Source organism: Amphibalanus amphitrite, unplaced genomic scaffold (genome assembly GCF_019059575.1).
Source record: "Amphibalanus amphitrite isolate SeventyFive unplaced genomic scaffold, NRLGWU_Aamphi_draft 000215F_arrow, whole genome shotgun sequence".
Taxonomy (NCBI): Eukaryota; Metazoa; Arthropoda; class Thecostraca; order Balanomorpha; family Balanidae; genus Amphibalanus; species Amphibalanus amphitrite.
The window spans coordinates 589632-607802 of NW_024881710.1; the positions used below are offsets into that span (position 1 = coordinate 589632).

At 48.6% G+C, this 18171-nt stretch overlaps 2 protein-coding genes across 3 annotated transcripts; one reads left to right on the top strand and one right to left on the bottom strand.

The window, feature by feature from the left end:
* Window positions 1-2822: 2822 nt before the first annotated feature.
* On the top strand, window positions 2823-16686 carry LOC122385359 (metaxin-1-like). Of its 2 annotated transcripts, none has more exons than XM_043373582.1 (8): window positions 2823-2894; window positions 12773-12867; window positions 13860-14006; window positions 14325-14428; window positions 14698-14863; window positions 15013-15250; window positions 15548-15717; window positions 16068-16686. In XM_043373582.1, the coding sequence occupies exons 2-8, from the start codon at window positions 12799-12801 to the stop codon at window positions 16119-16121; spliced, it is 948 nt and encodes a 315-aa protein (XP_043229517.1). In that variant the 5' UTR covers window positions 2823-2894; window positions 12773-12798; the 3' UTR covers window positions 16122-16686. The 2 variants fall into 2 exon arrangements, with proteins under 2 accessions (XP_043229517.1, XP_043229516.1); XM_043373581.1 differs by having other exon boundaries at window positions 2823-2890.
* Window positions 16687-16770: 84 nt separating this feature from the next.
* Window positions 16771-18171, bottom strand: LOC122385338. Its single transcript, XM_043373539.1, has 3 exons — window positions 18044-18171; window positions 17448-17681; window positions 16771-17196 (listed from the first exon to the last, which is right to left on the bottom strand). Exons 1-3 carry the CDS (start codon window positions 18169-18171, stop codon window positions 17106-17108), a joined length of 453 nt encoding a protein of 150 aa, XP_043229474.1. The 3' UTR covers window positions 16771-17105.

The window sequence follows — 18171 nt, forward strand, 5'->3', positions numbered from 1 at the left end:
AGCACAGTGACTTGGGGTCACATATAACCATTAGGTACCATCGGATTCGGCGTGAAAAATAAGCCATAAAACATGTGTCGCACGCCCATGTAGCAGAAAGTGGAAACCGTGACCTTTCGTGACCTGACCTGACCTTGACTCGCACTTAGTATGACCCCTATACGCACATGGTAATTGGTACCTTCACTGGGTCTTTGAGGTCATTTTTGGTGAGTTTTGAGCAGCAGCTATCGATTCTGTTGTCCGTAAGCCTAATCATGCAAAACCCCAGAATTTGACCTTTGACCTGACCTTGACGCGAAAGTTGACCTCAATTTTAAAATCTTAAAATCTTAAGAGTGCTTTGGGAAGGTCTCGTAGAGACCTTTCGAACGCCGCCTCGCGGGGCTCGATACGACCATTGGTTCTCGAGATAACAGAGGGGGGGGGGTCGGATCCGACCCCCGCCCCCCCCCAGGCTGTCGTGGGTACGGAACTAGACCAGGCGGTGCCGGGTTAACCCTCGCCGGCAAGGGGGGGTTGGTACGACCCCCTCCCTCGCGTTTCGCCCCTGATCGAGCTAGAGCTTCGCGGAAAAAACGAGCGTGTTGCCGGTCACGAGACGAAGCCGATGATACCCAACTTTAAGGTCCTAGGTCATCGGTTGACCTTTCAGGTCAGGTCAATGACCCGAAAGTCGGGAAAATCGGGACCTATTAGAACGTCGTAAAGTGTGGCTGCCATGGGGTTTTTCGGGGTGCTGATCACGGATATCATATTAGTTTTGATCACAGATGATGTCGTTAAGCGTTTAGACCCGGTCGGGTCAGGTCAGGTCAGGTCAACAACCGGTAGGGGTCGTGACGGGTATTCGTAGTATGTACCTGTCATCCGCCTCTGACAGCTTCGTAACATGTTACGAAGGCACCAAAACTACTTCGTAAATGTTCAAATGGTTGCTAAATTCGAATTCAGCTCCAAAAACTAGCCTAGAAACATGTAAAACTCGAAAAAGTGAACCGAGGTCACCAAAGGTCAATGACCTGACCTGACCTTCAGGTGACCTTGCCACCCACCCTAATGCATGGGAGCAACATCAAATCACATGTTTGAACGTTTGAAACCACGAAAAGCTTGCAAATGCGCGGCTAATGCGAGCCGACATACGCCGAATCGCGATTCCGGCCAAACATGGTCCCGGAAAAGAGGTCACAGGTCAAAGGTCATTTGGGTCAGGGTCATGAAATTTTTAGGGTACCTAGGTGTAAAATTGATTAATGCGAGGGTACTGAAAGTTTCGTCGCGATCGGCCGCTTCCTACGCGAGCTATTCGCGAAAAACCTTTGGGGGTAGCATCAACACCCCCCCCCCCCCCCTGTGCCGGCGAGGGTTAATTTTTTTACAATTCCTTTGATATTCACAATGTTTTGACACTAAAACATCTTTTGAAAGCAGCACATATAAAAAAATCAACCACCAGCCCACCGTTGCCCAACTGAGCTTGGCAAATTTTTGTGCAGTTAACAAGGAAGGTTTCCGCTTTAGTCTTTACGCTAAGAACATTAATTTCCAGGCTTGATTTTTTGTTTTGCCGGCAGAGGGGATGGGGCGTCTTTCCCAAGATTACTTGTCTTTCCCACCCTGGGCATCTTACCCCACTCTCCCCTATCTATAAAAGCATCTGTTCACGAGTGTGTTAACAAAAAATGAGCCTAATCTGACTAAGGACGGCGGTCAGAGCCCAAAATGTGAACAAGCCAAAATGCTAATAGTTTTTACTTTGACCTGACCTGTGACGTCATCGGTGACCTCGAGGTCAATGAAATTAGGTTTCGCTCGACAGTTTTTCCGGGGCTATCAGATGCCATTTGAATTTCGATCGAGAGACCGGAGCACCGGACTCTCGCATAAACACCGTTTCAGCGCCTCAAAAGACTCCCTGCACTGCTCGATGAATACATAGGGCACGTTCTTGCCGAGTCTGCCCCAGCTCGTAAACGGCGGGCAGCTGCATATCGTCATCGGTCGGGTTTTTGAGCTGGACCTGGATGTAACCAGCCGAGTTCGTTTCAGCAATCATGCTGGGCACCTCCAGAATCGGCTCTGGTGTCTCCTCGGGTGACTGGGAAACAATCTCGGCCAATTTCTCGGACGAGTGCCGGCCTGCCGTATTCAGCTTTACGGCGACCACATACACGTGCCTGGAGAGCAAGGCCCTAGGTATATCATGGAGAGCACCGTCACATCTATGGCCTATGGGGATGCACACCGCTCGCGGGCCTTTTTACTTACCGTAGCGATGTTGACGCGACTGTTCTCAAGGCAAACCAAATGTATTCGGAGAGCTGAGCAAGTTGCGCCATTATCGTGTCCCGGATTCTTTGCGTGTCCCTAAATCTTTTCCCCAGTAAAGGGAGCTCCAAATACTTCTAGGGACAGTCCCTAGTAATTTTTTAAGATTTCAAAACTTCTAGGGACAATGTCCCTAGTGTCCCTAGTGGTTGTGACGCCCATGAATAGTGGCTATCCGAGAAGTGCTATCCCTTAGGTACTTTTATTATAGGGCACTTACACTATAGATGGCCTTGGCATTGACTTATCATATGTTATGTCTGCTTTTTAAGCAAGCCTAAAGTGCGGCACCAACGGCGCTAGCGCTACGATCAAGATTCTGTTCGGAAATAAAAGTACCAAGGGTTATTGGGCACAAGTAAATAAAAAAGGTCATTTTGATTGGCTGGATAGACATTTATCTGCTGCCAGCAGCTGAAAATCGTGAACGTCGATCACACTGAAGGACAAAGTTTTTGTGGTGGAGGGTGGCGTGAGTCTCGCCTTGCGTGAGTCGGAACTGTGGCGTTCCCCGGGTATTCTGTGATCATTTTATATTCATCTCACATCTGTTCCGAGGGTAGGTAAGTCTTAAACCTAATCTAGGCTGTTTTCACAAAGGGAAGCCTGACTGATAAGGGAAGGGACTTGCCTAGATTTTATAACGGGTATACCGGGTGGCCCAGAAAAAACGTTCCCAATTTTAAATCAATATTTCTCAGAAAGTGATAAAGATACAACATTGAAACTCCGAATAGTCAATGCGGCACCTATTTTGAGTAAATGGTGTGATTTTCATGGTGTTCGGTAGATTACTTTTTAAAGGGTTCGTGTTTCAAGCATGCCATGTAAAAAATACTTTTTTGCTCCGATGTTTACTAAATAATGTGAGTGAACGGGTCACTTTCACCCCGCGCCGCCGCGGCTAAGAGCCATGACTTCTACTAGCGGCTAGTCTCATTGATGGTTCGGGTCTCAGTCAGACTGCAAAGTATGGCACGCAGGTCGACGAGGTGCACCGGCCCAAGTTCGAAATCCGCAACAACCCTTCAAACTGAGCCGGAAAATCCGCACCAACGCGAGCTGAGAGCCCAAAATATCCGCACCGAACCCATAGGCAATTATAATGCAAGGGACTTCATCTCACTATAATTATTTCCCCTCCAATTTCAGTTTCACGAGAAACGCTCACCACGGGACCGCGCCACGCACTTGTACGGGAAGTTTGAAATAGAGCAAATAGACGGACGCCGGTGACAAAAGGGCGCCGGAGGGCATATTGGGTCATGTGACATTCGGAACTTCTCCCCTCTCTGTGGGCCTTCTACATGCTAAATGTCACGTGTGAATTTGACGATTCTTGATAAAATCGCCTCAACAAACTTTCGTATGAGTAAAACTAATGACGTCATTCCAAAGTAGCGTGCTGATTGGCAATTCAAATCAGCTGCTCGCAAATGTGACATACCAGTCACCACCGCAACCAGTCTTCGTTCTAATGACGTCGTCATCACGTTAATTTCCGAGGCGAGAATGGATTTGTTCTGCCGCAATTGTTAGTTCGTAGAGTAAATTGAAACCTTTCTCCGTCACCGTGCGTCACCGTGGCTGGCACGCATTTGTAGGGCTTTCCAAAGAACAGTCAACAAGGAAACCCGGCCGGGTAAGAAGACCAAGCGAAGTCCGCACCGCATCAAGGTCCAAGCCAAATCCGCACCGCACCAGGCAAAATCCGCACCGCACCACTCCAAAATCCGCACCAGCCGAACAAGCCCGCACCGACGAGATCTCGTCGACATTGCCATACTTTGCAGTCTGTGGTCTCAGGATGACACATTCCCTCAGGCAACGACGATGGCTCTGTGACAGCGGCATCGGAAGAAGTTTCCAGTTTTCTAACCATCTTGTGGCTCAAATGCTTTCCTGGCTGACATTCCTGGGAAAAGGTAGCTTTTCAACCAGTTTTTTGTCATCTGCTGGCAATGTTTTTCATAAGCTTTTCTGTGGTTTTCTGGCGCAGGAACCAGTCTGCTTTAGTTTGTTTTCCTTATCCGGTCGATTTATTGTTTGATCTACTGAAAGGAGGGTAATCAGCAGTAATCCATGCACCGTGCCACTCCTGCTCGAAACATGATTTGGTGTTAAAACGAATGGCATCCATGAGCACCATTTCGGCTCAGTATTTGAATATTTGGCACATAAGTGAGACAAAGTATTTAAAATAAGAACATACGTGTTGGTTTCATTCACGTGTTCTATTTTTTATTCTTGTTTATAACATGGGACGTCTAACCCAAGCATCACTATCGTTTGACATCGGCAAAAAAGCAAAAACGTCTTGCTTAGTTCAACTCAAGATTGCCAGCTTGAAAACGATGGTATAATGTCATAATTTGGCATACCAATGCGCAAAGGAATGACGCAAACTTGATGAAAATTTTGGCTCGTTATTTGCACTCGAATTTGATATATAGGCCTCCAAAGTTCGGAACGTTTTTCTGGGCCACCCGGTATACCCGACAGGCATGGGCACGGAATACGGATCCCAGACGACCAAACACGAAAATCAACATGACAACTAGATTAGATCATGTAGACAACTAGAGTGATCATGTAGTGTTATCATGGTTATTCAGGGATGGTAATGATAGTGACGGGGAGAGAAGAAGTGAACAGACAAAGTTCAACTACAGGAGGGAACTATACCAACATGTCTGCAGCACTCAGACAAGTTAACTGGGACGACATCTTGTTGGACATGGATACAGAAGGAACCTGGAATTGCATCAAGAGGAAACTCAAAAGGATGATTGAGGAACATGTTCCAAAGATGAAGACAGGAAGAACTAAGAAGTGCAAAGCGCCATGGTGGCACAAGGGCCTAGAGAGAGAAGTCAAGAAGAAACATAATGCTTGGAAGGAATATGTGGAGACAAAGAGCACAGAGTATTGGAGGAGTTTTGTACAGCAGAGAAATAAGACGACAAGTATGATAAGAAAAACAAGAAGGGACTATGAGAACAGAATTACAGGCAGTCTCAAACAAGCGCCAAAGAAGCTGTATTCCTACATCAGGACACAGCAGAGGGTGAGAGCAGCTGTCAGACCACTCAAGGACAACAGAGGCCAGTTGACGGAGACAGATGGAGAAGCAGCAGAGGTCCTGCAATCATTCTTTAAGTCAGTGTTAACTGAGGAAAGAGGAGGTGACATCCCAGAGTTCCCGGATCGTCTGGACAGTGACCAAGTAATGACCGACATCGATGTAACAGAAGAGCAAGTGCTCAAGGAACTGCGAAACCTGAACCCAAACAAGGCCCCAGGCCCAGATGAAGTGCCCAGCGCAGTGCTCAGGGCATGTGCGGACCAGTTAGCCAAGCCTCTGTGCCTGCTATTCAGGAAGTCGATGGAGAGTGGACAATTACCCATGGACTGGAAGAAGGCAATCATCTCACCCATCTTTAAGAAAGGAGCAAGGTGTGATGCGAGTAATTACCGACCAGTCAGCCTCACTTCACAGGTGTGCAAAGTCATGGAGAGGATACTGAAGCGACACATTGTTGACCACCTGGAGCAGCACAATATCATCAGTGAGCATCAGCATGGATTTTTACAGAAGAGGTCGTGTCAAACCAATTTGTTGGAGTCATTCGAGGAGTGGACGGAGATATTGGATGGGGGTAAGGGACTGGATGTCGTATACCTAGATTACAAGAAGGCATTCGACACCGTACCGCATAAGAGACTGTATCGCAAGCTAAGTGCCTATGGTCTGAAGGGTAGAGTATTGAGATGGCTGATAGATTTTCTACATGCACGGCAGCAGCAGGTGAAGGTTGGTAGTAGCCACTCAAGTTGGGCCCACGTCTCAAGCGGTGTCCCACAGGGCTCGGTTTTGGGACCGGTCATGTTTCTGCTTTTTGTCAATGAGATTCCCGAACTACTACATAGCAGAGTGAAGATGTTCGCTGACGATATGAAAATGTACAGGGCAGTCACCAGCACCAACGACACACAGGCACTCCAACAAGACATGGACACACTCTCGCACTGGTCACAGACATGGCTGATGAAGTTCAACATATCCAAATGTAAAGTGATGCATTGCGGCACAGGAAATCCTCGAAGAGTGTACCATTATGACACAGGACGGAACCTCGGAGTCGCTGGAAGAGACCTGCAAAGAGAGAGGCCTGGGAGTGATTGTGGAAAACACATTGAAGCCGACACTACACTGCAAGATGGCAGCCAGCAGAGGCATGTCAGCCCTGAAGCAGCTCAAGGCGACCTTCCGCACAATAAGCAGGAGAAACTTCAAGCCACTCTACAACGCTTTTGTCCGACCCCACATCGAGTACTGTGCCCAAGCGGTTGGACCGTACATGGCGCAAAACTTCAAAGCATTGGAGAAAGTTCAGAGAAGGGCGACAAAGATGGTGAAGGGGATGAAGAACGTACCATACAAGCAGAGACTCATCAATCTTGGTATGACAAGTGTAGAACAGCGCCTACGGAGAGGAGACCTTATCGAGACCTACAAGATATTGACGGGGAAGACGAAGCTGAAGCCGGAGCACTTCTTCCAGCAGAACCAGGAGGGGAGAACCAGAGGAAACTGCTTCAAGCTGACCAAGAAACGAGTGACCCACCATGCAAGGAGGATGTTCTTTTCTCAACGTGTGGTGTCCCCCTGGAATGCTCTGCCAGAGGAAGTTATATCGGCAATGACTACGAACAGCTTTAAAAACCGGTTGGACCAACACTGGGCCACAAGGAATCCTCACTGAGTCATTTCTGACCTTATCCGGATGTGGGCCCTGAATAGACCCGGTCTACCCAAGCCCACTAGTAAAACCTAAACCTAAACCTATTAGTGGCCTTTAAGCGTGGAATTATTGTGGAAAACAAAACATGGCTAATAGATGCCTCTAAACGAACCAACTACTTTGAATTCCCTCAGAGTTCACAGTTTTGAGAAAATCCCTCAAGAACCATCTCGGATCCATGATTCATGATCATGGATCTGAGATGGATATTGGATCTTGAGGGATTTTCTCAAAACTGAAACTCTGAGGGAATGCAAAATTAATGGTTCATTGAGAGGCTTCTATTAGCCATGTTTTGAACCATAATTTCATGCTTGAAGACTGTCAATTTAATGGCCATCTTGATTTCTGTGATTGGTTGTCTGGGATCCGTACCCATGTGACCATGTCGGCTGTTATAAATTTTATATTTTCTAAACCAAGCTATAGCTTGATGCTGCGAAGCATGCCAAATGCCAATTAGAGATGTCAGTGTGAACTGTGAAAGCACTTTGTCAAAATGAGGTGCTGGGCAGATTTACTGGGTGGGTTGGGTATTTAGGGGGAGGTTGCCTGAGGGTGCGTTTTTGAAGATCGCAACATAAATATGGACTTTTATAATAGTATAATAGTGACACTTTTTCAATAATAGTGTTAACAATTCTTGTAGCTCATAATATTTTGGATGTTGTAGGCTATCATTTTCCCAAATTTTATTATTTATTTTTTGGCAATGCAGTGATGCTCGTTGCTGTGGTTGTGAATTACGTCTGGAGGGCCCCCTCTCCCGAACTGCCACCATTTACTGTCAGCGGCGTATTTAGAAAATCGCGAAGGGGGGGGGCCAAGGGTTTGGAGGGCGCCACCTCACCCAAGGAGGGCGCCATACGGTCGCGAGATAAAAAATCGCTCAGTGGGGGTTGGGGGGTTGGGAGGCGTTTTTTACCATGCCACCAGTTTTTTTTTTGCGTAACCTCGTATAGGTCGTGCTGCATTGATTTTGCATCGTGTGTATTCTTTATACTCCAGGTCACAAAAGGTCAAGTGTTCTTGAAATGTTGCGCCGAAGGCGCGCGAAATTTTTGAAAACAACCTTTTCCTCCGCTTTGTAGGCACGCCTTTTATACGATCACTGTTCAAAGCTCCTCTCGCTCTTTTACCAAATTTGAAGGTGTAAAAAATACCTAAGGTTTGGTCGGGCCGCTGCCACACAAACTGTACAGAAAGCTTGGCTCATGGGTGTCGATGTATAAAAGTTTATTGGCGGTGGCATATCTACGCACCAGATCACCGTATCGGATTGATACCGGAGCGCGAGATGCGTAAACATCATCCAAATTACCTCAGACCAGCCTTCATAGCCTTCTCACAGATGCATACAGTGTACCGGACCCACATAACCAGTTTCAATCACCGAAACTTCAGATGCCTGCTGTTGCGCCCGAACCTGTTGACAATACTTAATCGTAATCCATATAGATGCCATGATGCACGTAAAGTAGGATCAATCCGTTAAGACCAAAGACGTGTTTCATGCATCGTAGAGCGTAGATAGTTTTGGTAGGTATAGATACTTCATTCATTGTGCTGAATGCACGTTCATTTGTGGCAGTTTTCACAGGCAAGACATCAACTATGTGCAATAGAACGACTAAGTTGAAAAACATGCCAAAGGAGTAAATAAATGATAGGAGGGCAGCGATCAACGGATGTTGCCAATAGGTAGAAGGGCTGCGATCCACAGGAGGGCACTAATAGGTAGAAGAGCCCCGATCAACATCCCGAGTTTCGACAGTAGGGCACCGATAGGTAGGAAGTTGGCGAGCAGCAGGAGGGCGCCAATGGATAGAAGGGCAGCGATCAACAGGAGGGCACCAATAGGTAGGAGGGCGCCGATCAACAATCAACAGGAGGGCGCCACCAGGTAAGAGGGTGGCGAGGAACAGGAGAGCACCAATAGGAGGGTGGCGATCAACAAGAGGTCGCCAATAGGTGGGAGGGCGGTCATCAACTGGAATTCGCCAATGAGCGGAAGGGTGACGATTAAAATGGGGGTGGCAATGGTGAGGAGGGCGCCTTTGCTCAAGAGGATGACACGAACAGGAGGGCGTCTGTGCGGAGGGCGCTGGTCAACAGGAAGGTGCCAGTGGATAGGAGAGCGGTGATCAACAGGAGGGTGCCAGTGGTTAGGAGGGCGGCGATCTACACGAGGGCGCCAATAGGAGAAGGGCCCCGATTAACATTCAACAGGAAGGACTAGGGAACCAATAGGTAGGAGGGCGGCACTGAACAAGAGGGTGCCAAAAGGGAGAAAGGCGGCCTTCAAAATTTCACATGAGGGCTCAATAGGTAGGAGAGCGCCAATAATTATGAGGACGCCGATCAGCAGAAGGGCGGCAATGTGTAGCAGGGTGGCGACCTACAGGAGGGCGCCTTCGGGTGAGAGGGCGCTTATTTACAGGACAGCGGCTTACATAGGCGACCACCGTTACGCTTAGAGAGCTACAGCCTACAAATGTGGTTGGAGGGCGCCCGAGGGAGTCCTCCAACCGTATTTGGAGGGCGTATTTGGAATGGGCGTCCTCCGAGGGCGCCCTCCATCCGTATTTTCCCTGTAAACACATTCGCGATTGGAGGGCGCCCTCCAGTCGCGATTGTTTTTCGATTCGATTATATCACAATTGCATTTGCGATTGGAGGGCGCCTTCGGCGCCCTCCAATCGCAAAGGGCGCCTTCGGCGCCCAAGGGGGGGGGGGGGGGGGCCATGGCCCAGTGGCCCCCCCCCCTGCCTACGCCCCTGTTTACTGTGATATGGAGCAGTGAAGCCCCACCATCAGGCCTCGAATAACACTGTGCTGAATGACTGTGCTGCCACATCGTTGTTTAAAGGGACCCTCCCACCTTCAAAAAAGTTAATGAATTGGCACGAAAGTGATGTCGCTCGGTTCAGAAAGAGCGAAAACGAATATCTACCAAATTTCATCGAAAAATATTCACCGGTTTGCAAGATATTAGACTTTTACTTTTGTTTACTTTTTGGGATCTCCGCTGTTCCTAGCGACTTTATTTGAAAGTGCGGCATTTGTTGCGCGCAAAGCAGCATATACCACCGCGTGCTACCAAACGTTTTAGTAAAAGATTTAAAAATCGTTAGATCTCCGCTGACGTCACAAATTCTAAGGGGGCATACCAATGCACTAGCCCCTTAGAATCCGAAAACTGCAAGTTTGAAATTCCATATCTCCGAATTAAAGCATTTGTCGATGTTGTGAGTGCCCAAACCGGTATTTGCAGGCCATGGCCACCAATTTGGCTATCTCAACTCAAAACTAATGTTAAGGTGGGAGTGTCCCTTTAAGAAAATGATGAACAGGACACATCATTGGCATGACATTGGCATCAGGCAGTGAATAATGAGCATTTCATTGCAATTGCAGTTTTTCATATCAAAAGCATAGATATCTAAAAGCTGGTAAAAGTTGTAAGTTTTGTTCTGTTTATGCCGGTGCAGATTTCCAGTCTGGATGTGGATGGTGTTTGCTGGTTAGGATTTGCCACCCTGCTATCTTGTCGTATATTGTGTTGCCCTGCTTTACAGTGGGCCAATAATTAGAACAATTATTCTGCATATTTTATTATGCTGATTGCTGATTCTACTTTGATGATGATTGATGTTGCAAGAATAAGATGATAAACTATGACATGGAGTTAGGAGTGAAATGTAACTGAAGAGTAAGAGTAATGTATCTACCTGTGTTTTTCCAATTGAATTATATTTTTGATTGAAAATTGGAAATTCAGAAATATATATTACTGAACGGCTCTGGGAAAGAAAAATGGAAACCGAGGTCTTTAAAAAATTGTAGGCACGAGGCGTAGCCGAGTGCCGGAGATTTTTTGAAGACCGAGGTTTCAATTTTTCTTCCCAGAGCAAGTTCAGTAAGATATTTCCCATACGTCGTTTAATATCTATTCAGAAACTCACAATTTAATTATTGAAATCACCCTTTTTAAGATTTTTATCAAAAAATCACCAGAACTGTAGGTCATCAACCCGTGCCGGAAAACAGTGCAGGAAAGATCACGTGCAAATGTTTCCCGCACGGCTAGAATAATGCTAAAGGGATATCTCGGCGTATGGGAAAGGATGATTGGGAATGAGGAACTGTTTCCTTACAGGGACATCAGCATTTCATGTATAGGTAATTATTTTACAGCTAATATTAGCGCCATGTAGCAGGTGTGAAAACTTTTCAGTAATGCCAGCTACCTACAGGGTGTCTCAAAAGTTCGTTCACACATTTCCCATGCCAATAAAGCATATAAGAACCGGCCAAAAGTATAAAGTTTTGGTGTCTGTGTGTACACTAGACAAATATGCATGCTTTGACAACTGATTAAGAAGGTTGGAAACCAACCCCTTTGCTGTATCTCCAAAAAATATTTGCCCATACCGATTTCTGTTGCTCCGTCAGCTGCCGGAGGCTGATAAAAGGTTACCAGCTTTCAAGCTCTTGCAGGGGAATCCCCTGCAGTTTCTGCGTCGGATTTAGTTTTGACTAGCTCCCCGGCAACATCTGATTTTCCCTGAAAGCCGACAGCTTGCATCGACACCATTCTTGAGTATTTTGTAGGCATTCTCTGGCGCTAACTGCTTCATGAATGACTGGCGCCGACATCCCAAGCGCCATTTTCCTTTTCAAAACGACCCCAGTCCTGAACAAACGGGAAGTACCAGGAGTAAATTTTTCGCATCATATGGTAGCAGAATGTGTCGGACGTCTGTTTCTCAGACACATTGTGCAAATTTTGCAAATTCCAAGCGCTCGTCATTCCCCATGCCAAGACCTTCGCTCGGTTGCGGAGTGTTTTCCTCGGGAGATGTTCTGCTTTGTAAACGGCCCAAACCTGTCCATCGTGTGGTTTTATCGGGATTTTGTGTTTAAAAGAAAATTATTCGCTGCAGATCTGCCTCTTGAAACTTCGTTAGATAAAATTTTACAATAACTGACACTTTTGGAGGGTCAGGTGTCCTTGGCATTGACGATTTTTGTGTTATTGTCCCCAAAAATTAGCGTTATAGATATTATAAACAATTTTAAATTATAATTTGTCTTTATTTTACGATGACCTGCACTTTTTCAAAATGGGTAACCTCTGTCTGTGACCTTCTTGCCAGTTTTCAATAGTTATGACCGCATTTTCAGCTGCTTTCCGGAACACGAGTCTGCTGTCGTGCGAGGGTCGTTCAAAACGCCGTTAGTCTCGCATGGTTTCGTCCTTCAAAAATTTTAGCCACCGTTTTTATGAGATAATCATCATGTTGCACTCATCCTCGCCGACACTTAGCCATGTGTCATTTCCGACTTAACCATTCCCATTACTCCTGAAACAGAGAGTTTCACAACATACCCGACTTTGCAACCTACATTTTCGTGCCTGACCCATGGTCAGAGGTGAACCCTTTTTGTGAGCTCATGAAGGGTCGAATGCACTTGAAAACAATGAGACTGCTTGAGGAAGGTTGTCACCAATGCCCATGCAAAATTTCGACTGTTTATTTCTTGTTGATTCAGAATTATTGACAAAAAAGCATGGCTGGTACCTGTGAACGAACTTTTGAGACACCCTGTATGTGTTATGCTGCTGTTTTCAGAATCAAGACCTTGCATAACACCAGCCATGAATTTGGAAATATGGCCTGGAGATTGGGGTCTGCCATCAATTGATTCCAATTGCTTGGAAGTTCTGGTAAGTAGTGAGCTGGCACCTCCTTTCCCATCTTGTCATTAGTCAAGTCAAAAGCAGTCATCTTCATTCTGGTGGGAAGGGATTCCAGTCTTTTTTTTTTTAATTTTTTTGTCCGAACCTTTTGATGGGAAGGATTCACAAGGACAGAGCCACCGCTAAGCGAAGCTCGTTGCGATGACCCTGCCCTCTACCCTCCGATCGCGCAATTCCGATTCTATGGCAGAATTTAGAGTCCAAAGTTAAACGTGCGCACAAAGCCGCGCACGGCCGGTCCCCTCGCTGACTTCGCCTGGCTACGGCCTGCCACCAACCGCAACCATACCTGTCAGGAGGCCCATAAATGTCGAGCGCCCGTCGCGCTTCGAACCCGGACTGTTATAACCGGGAACGCGTGCTCTCACCACGCGGAGTCCAACGCTCTAACCAACTGAGCTACGGGACCGGCTACGGGAGTTTGTGTGTGTAATTGTGTATGTTGGTAGTTAATGCCACAGCACTTAGCTTAGCTTGCGATGCATCAACTTTGCGACCCTTATCAGAGTTCTGGCCCCATGTCACTTAAGGGCAGGGCACCGGGTACAATGTTAGTAAGGTATCAGGACCCATGCCTCTAAAATTGTCTGATTGTGCTACAGAGTATTTCAAGAAAGTTTTTTAATTGGTTGTTCACTATTCATCAGTTTTTTTTAATTGTTCATAAAAAATGTGGGCTTCAGTTATTGCTACAAATTAACTTGCACAGTGCACTGGAGCAGCGCTTGGTACTTATACCCGCACTGGGCCGGGGATGTGAAACACACCTCCTCCGCTCTGACTCGGCTCCTGAGCCACGTAGCGACGCGTGGTAGGCGATGTTCGAAAGAGCGTGAAAATCATGAACCTAGTATTTCAGTCAATCTTGAGATGTCATAGGTCAATTCACTAGAGTCTAGACTAGAGGTCATAAAGGTTACATTTCGCTATCTGATTCCTGTTGTATCCCCTCTGTGTAGACCTATTTGAAGATGTGCGGCGCCGAAGCGGAGCTGACTGCCGCCAACAACCCTCTGCGCTCTCCGAGCGGGCATTTTCCCGTGCTGCGCCACGAGCAGGCTGTGATCGGCTTGCTAGATGATATCATACTGCATCTGAAACGCCAGGTGAGGGGTCGGACCGCGGTCCGGGGCTCCGTCGTTGGCCGGTGTCGCTGGGTAGTGGGTGCTGGCCGGCTAGGAAGAGTCTTCTGACGGGTAGTGTGTGCTGTCAGACTGGATAGCGTTCCCTGTCAGGATGGGTACCTACTACCTAGCGTCTCCTGATTGATACAGGTAGCCGTTAGTGTCTGCTGTTGGGCTGTGTAGTGTTTCCTGTCAGGCTGTATAGTGTTTCCCGTCAGGCTGGGTAGTGTCTGCTGGCTGCTGGCTGGAGTGCCCACACCCCCTGAGCCCACCAATGGACGCCCTGTGTGTGTTCTGCAGAACTACAACCCGGATTACGCGCTGTCGGCCCGCCAGTGTGCCGACTCGCTGGCCTTCTCCAACCTGCTGCGGGACCGCCTGGAGCCGGCTCTGTGGCTCTGTTGGTACGTGTCAAGTGCCGGCCGAGACACGGCGCTTCTGTCGCTGTGGGGACGCTTCCTTATCATATAATTTCGTCAAATAATCGCATTGTGCTTATTAATTTGATCGAAACCAATTTTTCAATGTTACTCAATACGCTGCATTATGCTTGATCATTTCGCCAGATACTGAAATTTTACGAGAACACCTCTAATCTTACTGTGTTTATATTGTCTCAGTTCTGTATTTATCGTGTCAGACGCGCTGACTCGCTGGGCGGGGTCCGCCGCAGGTGGGTGGATGCCAAGAACAGCACCGAGCTGACGCGCAAGTGGTACGCGTCACACCTGCGATTCCCGCTCAACTTCTACTACCCCTCTGTGTGGGAGGCGGCGGCCCGGCGACGGCTGGCCGCCGTCTGCGACTTCGATGCCACGCCAGAAGCCGTCGAGGCGTATGTAAGTGGAACCGACACGCGCAGCTGCTGTGCTAGTTTAAGGACACTCGTCGCTGCATATCGGTGGTAAATAATGACAGCTGGGATCCGGCTCGTATGCATTACAAAACAGACTTGGGCCGCAGGTTGCTAACGGCTGCCGTCCGGCAGGTGTGTCGTCGCGCCGACGAGTGTTTCTCGTCGCTCTCGGAGCAGCTGGGCGACCGGCACTGGTTCCTGGGCGGCAGTGCGCCCACCTCACTGGACGCGCGGGTGTTCGGCCTGCTGGCGCCGCTGCTGCGCGCGCCTCTGCCCAGCCACCGACTGCAGGGCCTGCTCAAGGGATACCCCAACCTGGTCACCTTCGTCGGTCGCGTGCAGCAAAAGTTCTTCGTCAAGGAGCGGGATGGTGAGCCAGCACACCTTCAAGAGACAAAGTTAACGAAATGCTTACCGTTGAATGTATTTTGATTGTTCTTATTTTTTCATTTGAAAGGATGCCGGTTTTTGCCGCTTTCATTTTTAATCTCATTCAAACAAATAAGTTATTACAGTCACTTTCGATTGCTGAATATTTCTGTAGTGCTAGTGTTTATATAATCACTGCTGTGGTTACTGTACTACTGCTCTAGTATCACGGTATCAGTGCTGTATTATTTCTGCACCACTACTGTATCGCTGCACCACTGCTGTGTGTGACCCCCAGAGTACGAGGCACGTCAGAAGGACAGACGGTCGGGCGAAGGCGGCGGCTCCCGGGCCGATAACACGGCAGATGACGCCGAGTTCCCGCACAAGCGGCGCAACCAGGTGCTGGCGGGCCTAGTCGCCGCTGTCGTGATGCTGACCTTCGCGCTCACCAACGGCATTGTCAAGGTGCGGGCTACACATGCTGACGCAGGGTGGGGAGGGAAGCCGGCGCTGGGGCGGTCAGATTGTAAGGCATCGACACAGGAGGCGTTCTTACCTGCCTCCGCTGATCTAAATCGGCTTCTGAGTCACGTAGCGACAAGCTGGAAGCGAGAATGAAACATAATAGGGAAAGTCCTTTATTAAATTATAGTAAAAGTCAACAGACATCGCGCCGAAGTCAAACTTGACCGGTTTCGAACTTGAAGGCAAGTTGGCTCCAAGCATGCGAACTAATGAAACATTCTAAGCGAGTTGGAAATAGGCGAATCGTCTAAGCGAACTGTTGTGCTGACGCAGTCGGGCTTCTGTTTCAGATCGAGACTCAGGACCAGTCTGAATACGACATGTCGGAAATGGATGCCGACTAGGCGCTCAAACCGTCGGCAGACCCTATAGTTTTGCTCCATGTAGTAGGCAGAGAGCCTGTGAGGCTGTTGATGTGTATGATGTGTATAACGGATGCGTGTAGGCCCAGCGGGGTTATTTTGTGAGCTGAACTTGTCGATTCGGTATCGCTGTGACCTATTTTGATGCCGCTACTGATTTGGTGCCAGGGTGTAGCGGGGATGGCACTGCGCTGGCACTATGGATTTGCAGTGCCCTTGTTTTGTATGGATTAGATGGGCCGATCGTGCCGGTCATACGACTCACTAAGTAAACACATGGCTGTGTATTTTATTGCCTGTTTATGGTCATTGATCGGCAGTGGACAGTAGGCCCAGAGAAGGACTCAAAGAACGCCGTCATTTGTGTCCCCATTCGTTTACCCAGTGCAGTTTGTGTTTACTTAGCATTTGTTAGGGTCCCATTTGTAGGTATTGAAACCCTGGTTTTCGACCGTAAGCGTGTTTATTTTTGGGTAAAGATGCATTTTGTGCCATGCAGCGTTGCAAAATAGGTTGGAGTATACAATAAACCCACTTTTTATCCAAATATGCACCCCTTGTTTGATGATACATCAGATTGTCGACCCACGAGTGACTGCTCTCTTAGATGTGGACATTACTTGGGACGCAACTCGCTCTCTTAAATGTGGACATTACTTGAAATGCAACTCTTTGCAACTTGTAACGCAGAAACGCGCTATATAGTGGACTCCTTGTCACGTTCGGTGAGCGTCCGCTATCCGTACGGGAAATGGTACAGTGTCCCCCAGCCGTCCACAACAGTAGAGTGTGCCACCCGGCACCCAGCACTCAGCAGTCGGCAGTTGCTGAGGTCGTCAGCAGCTCTCCACAGTTGAAGATGACCAGACCAGCACCCCCGTCAGCAATCTCCAGCGGCAGAGATCGTCAGCAGTCGGCAGCTGGCTGCTGAGGTCGTCAGCAGCTCTCCACTCCCAAGCACCCCGGTCAGCAGTTGCCAGCGGCTGAGGCTGCCACGGGGCTTCTGGTGGAGCTGGGTCGGGAGCAGCGCTTGTACTCTGTAGGGGTAAGCATTCCCCTGCAACAGGTTATAGTCACGTGAGTGGGACTCATAGAAGCTTAGCAGACAGCGAGAATCTCACACAGATTAAGCCAAAGGAAGTAATAGGTTAACATTAAATTAGACTGGAGCCAATAGGCTAGTTAGAATTAAGAGAACTCCACCATTTTACTTTACACAGAGCAGAATTAAGCCATGATTGCCACAGGCGCGAATTTTGAGGGCGTATAAGCTCGCACTTCTGCCCATTTGTATGTACTCTCAGATACCTTTTGATGACGTCATATGACACTTTGACCCCGTTGCTCCTCAGTTTCTGGTAGAGCTGCCAGCACTGGTGCTCGTGCGGCTCGCTGTGCTCGTCTGGTGCGTCCTCTGGTTCCGGTGAGCGCGGCCGCAGCGAGCGGCGCAAGTCAGACGGCGCCAGTGTCTGGCAGGCTGGGACCGGGTCGCCAGGAGCGAGCGTCGAGAAGTGGGTGGAGTCAACACCACCGGCGGGGCACCTGACGGTCGGACGGCCAGGAGGAGTCAGACAGTCTACTGGGTGAGTGCAAACACATAATGGGAGGCGTGTATGGTATTTAGTATTCACCGTGAAGCACAGGCAGGGAGACATAAAAAAAGCATAGCGTTGCGTGGTATTAATGGCTGGTTGTGGTACCCTAAAATTTATCAGAGTCCTACCAACGGCTTTTGGCAAGTGTCGCCCGTGTACTCGACATGTCAGCACCACGGTCGTATGCCAGTACGAAGACGGGTTGACGTTACATTTAATTTGCTGGTACCGAGGCGTTTAGCACTTGGGGAGCACTGATCGTGTTATCACCAGGGCGCTGAGGCCAGTGGTCGGTGCTGACGGACTTACGTGCCGGTGGCTGCCGTCGCCGGGCAGACTGCCGCAGCCGACGGACGCTCCGAGTCAGACACCGGGGCGGGGGTGGAGCGGGGCCCCGGGACTCCAGAGACGTCCCCACTCGCCGCCACCGTGGCCAT

What these genes read in the sequence shown, in the direction of transcription:
- LOC122385359 (XM_043373582.1), top strand. Translation starts at nt 12,799, where the DNA reads ATGAATTTGGAAATATGGCCTGGAGATTGGGGTCTGCCATCAATTGAT. An exon ending in TACTGCATCTGAAACGCCAG is followed by an intron (nt 14,007 to 14,324) that starts GTGAGGGGTCGG and finishes TGTGTTCTGCAG; the next exon opens with AACTACAACCCGGATTACGC. An exon ending in CTTCGTCAAGGAGCGGGATG is followed by an intron (nt 15,251 to 15,547) that starts GTGAGCCAGCAC and finishes TGTGACCCCCAG; the next exon opens with AGTACGAGGCACGTCAGAAG.
- LOC122385338 (XM_043373539.1), bottom strand. Translation starts at nt 18,171, where the DNA reads ATGGCCACGGTGGCGGCGAGTGGGGACGTCTCTGGAGTCCCGGGGCCC. An exon ending in GCGACGGCAGCCACCGGCAC is followed by an intron (nt 17,682 to 18,043) that starts GTAAGTCCGTCA and finishes TCCGACCGTCAG; the next exon opens with GTGCCCCGCCGGTGGTGTTG. An exon ending in TCATATGACGTCATCAAAAG is followed by an intron (nt 17,197 to 17,447) that starts GTATCTGAGAGT and finishes AACCTGTTGCAG; the next exon opens with GGGAATGCTTACCCCTACAG.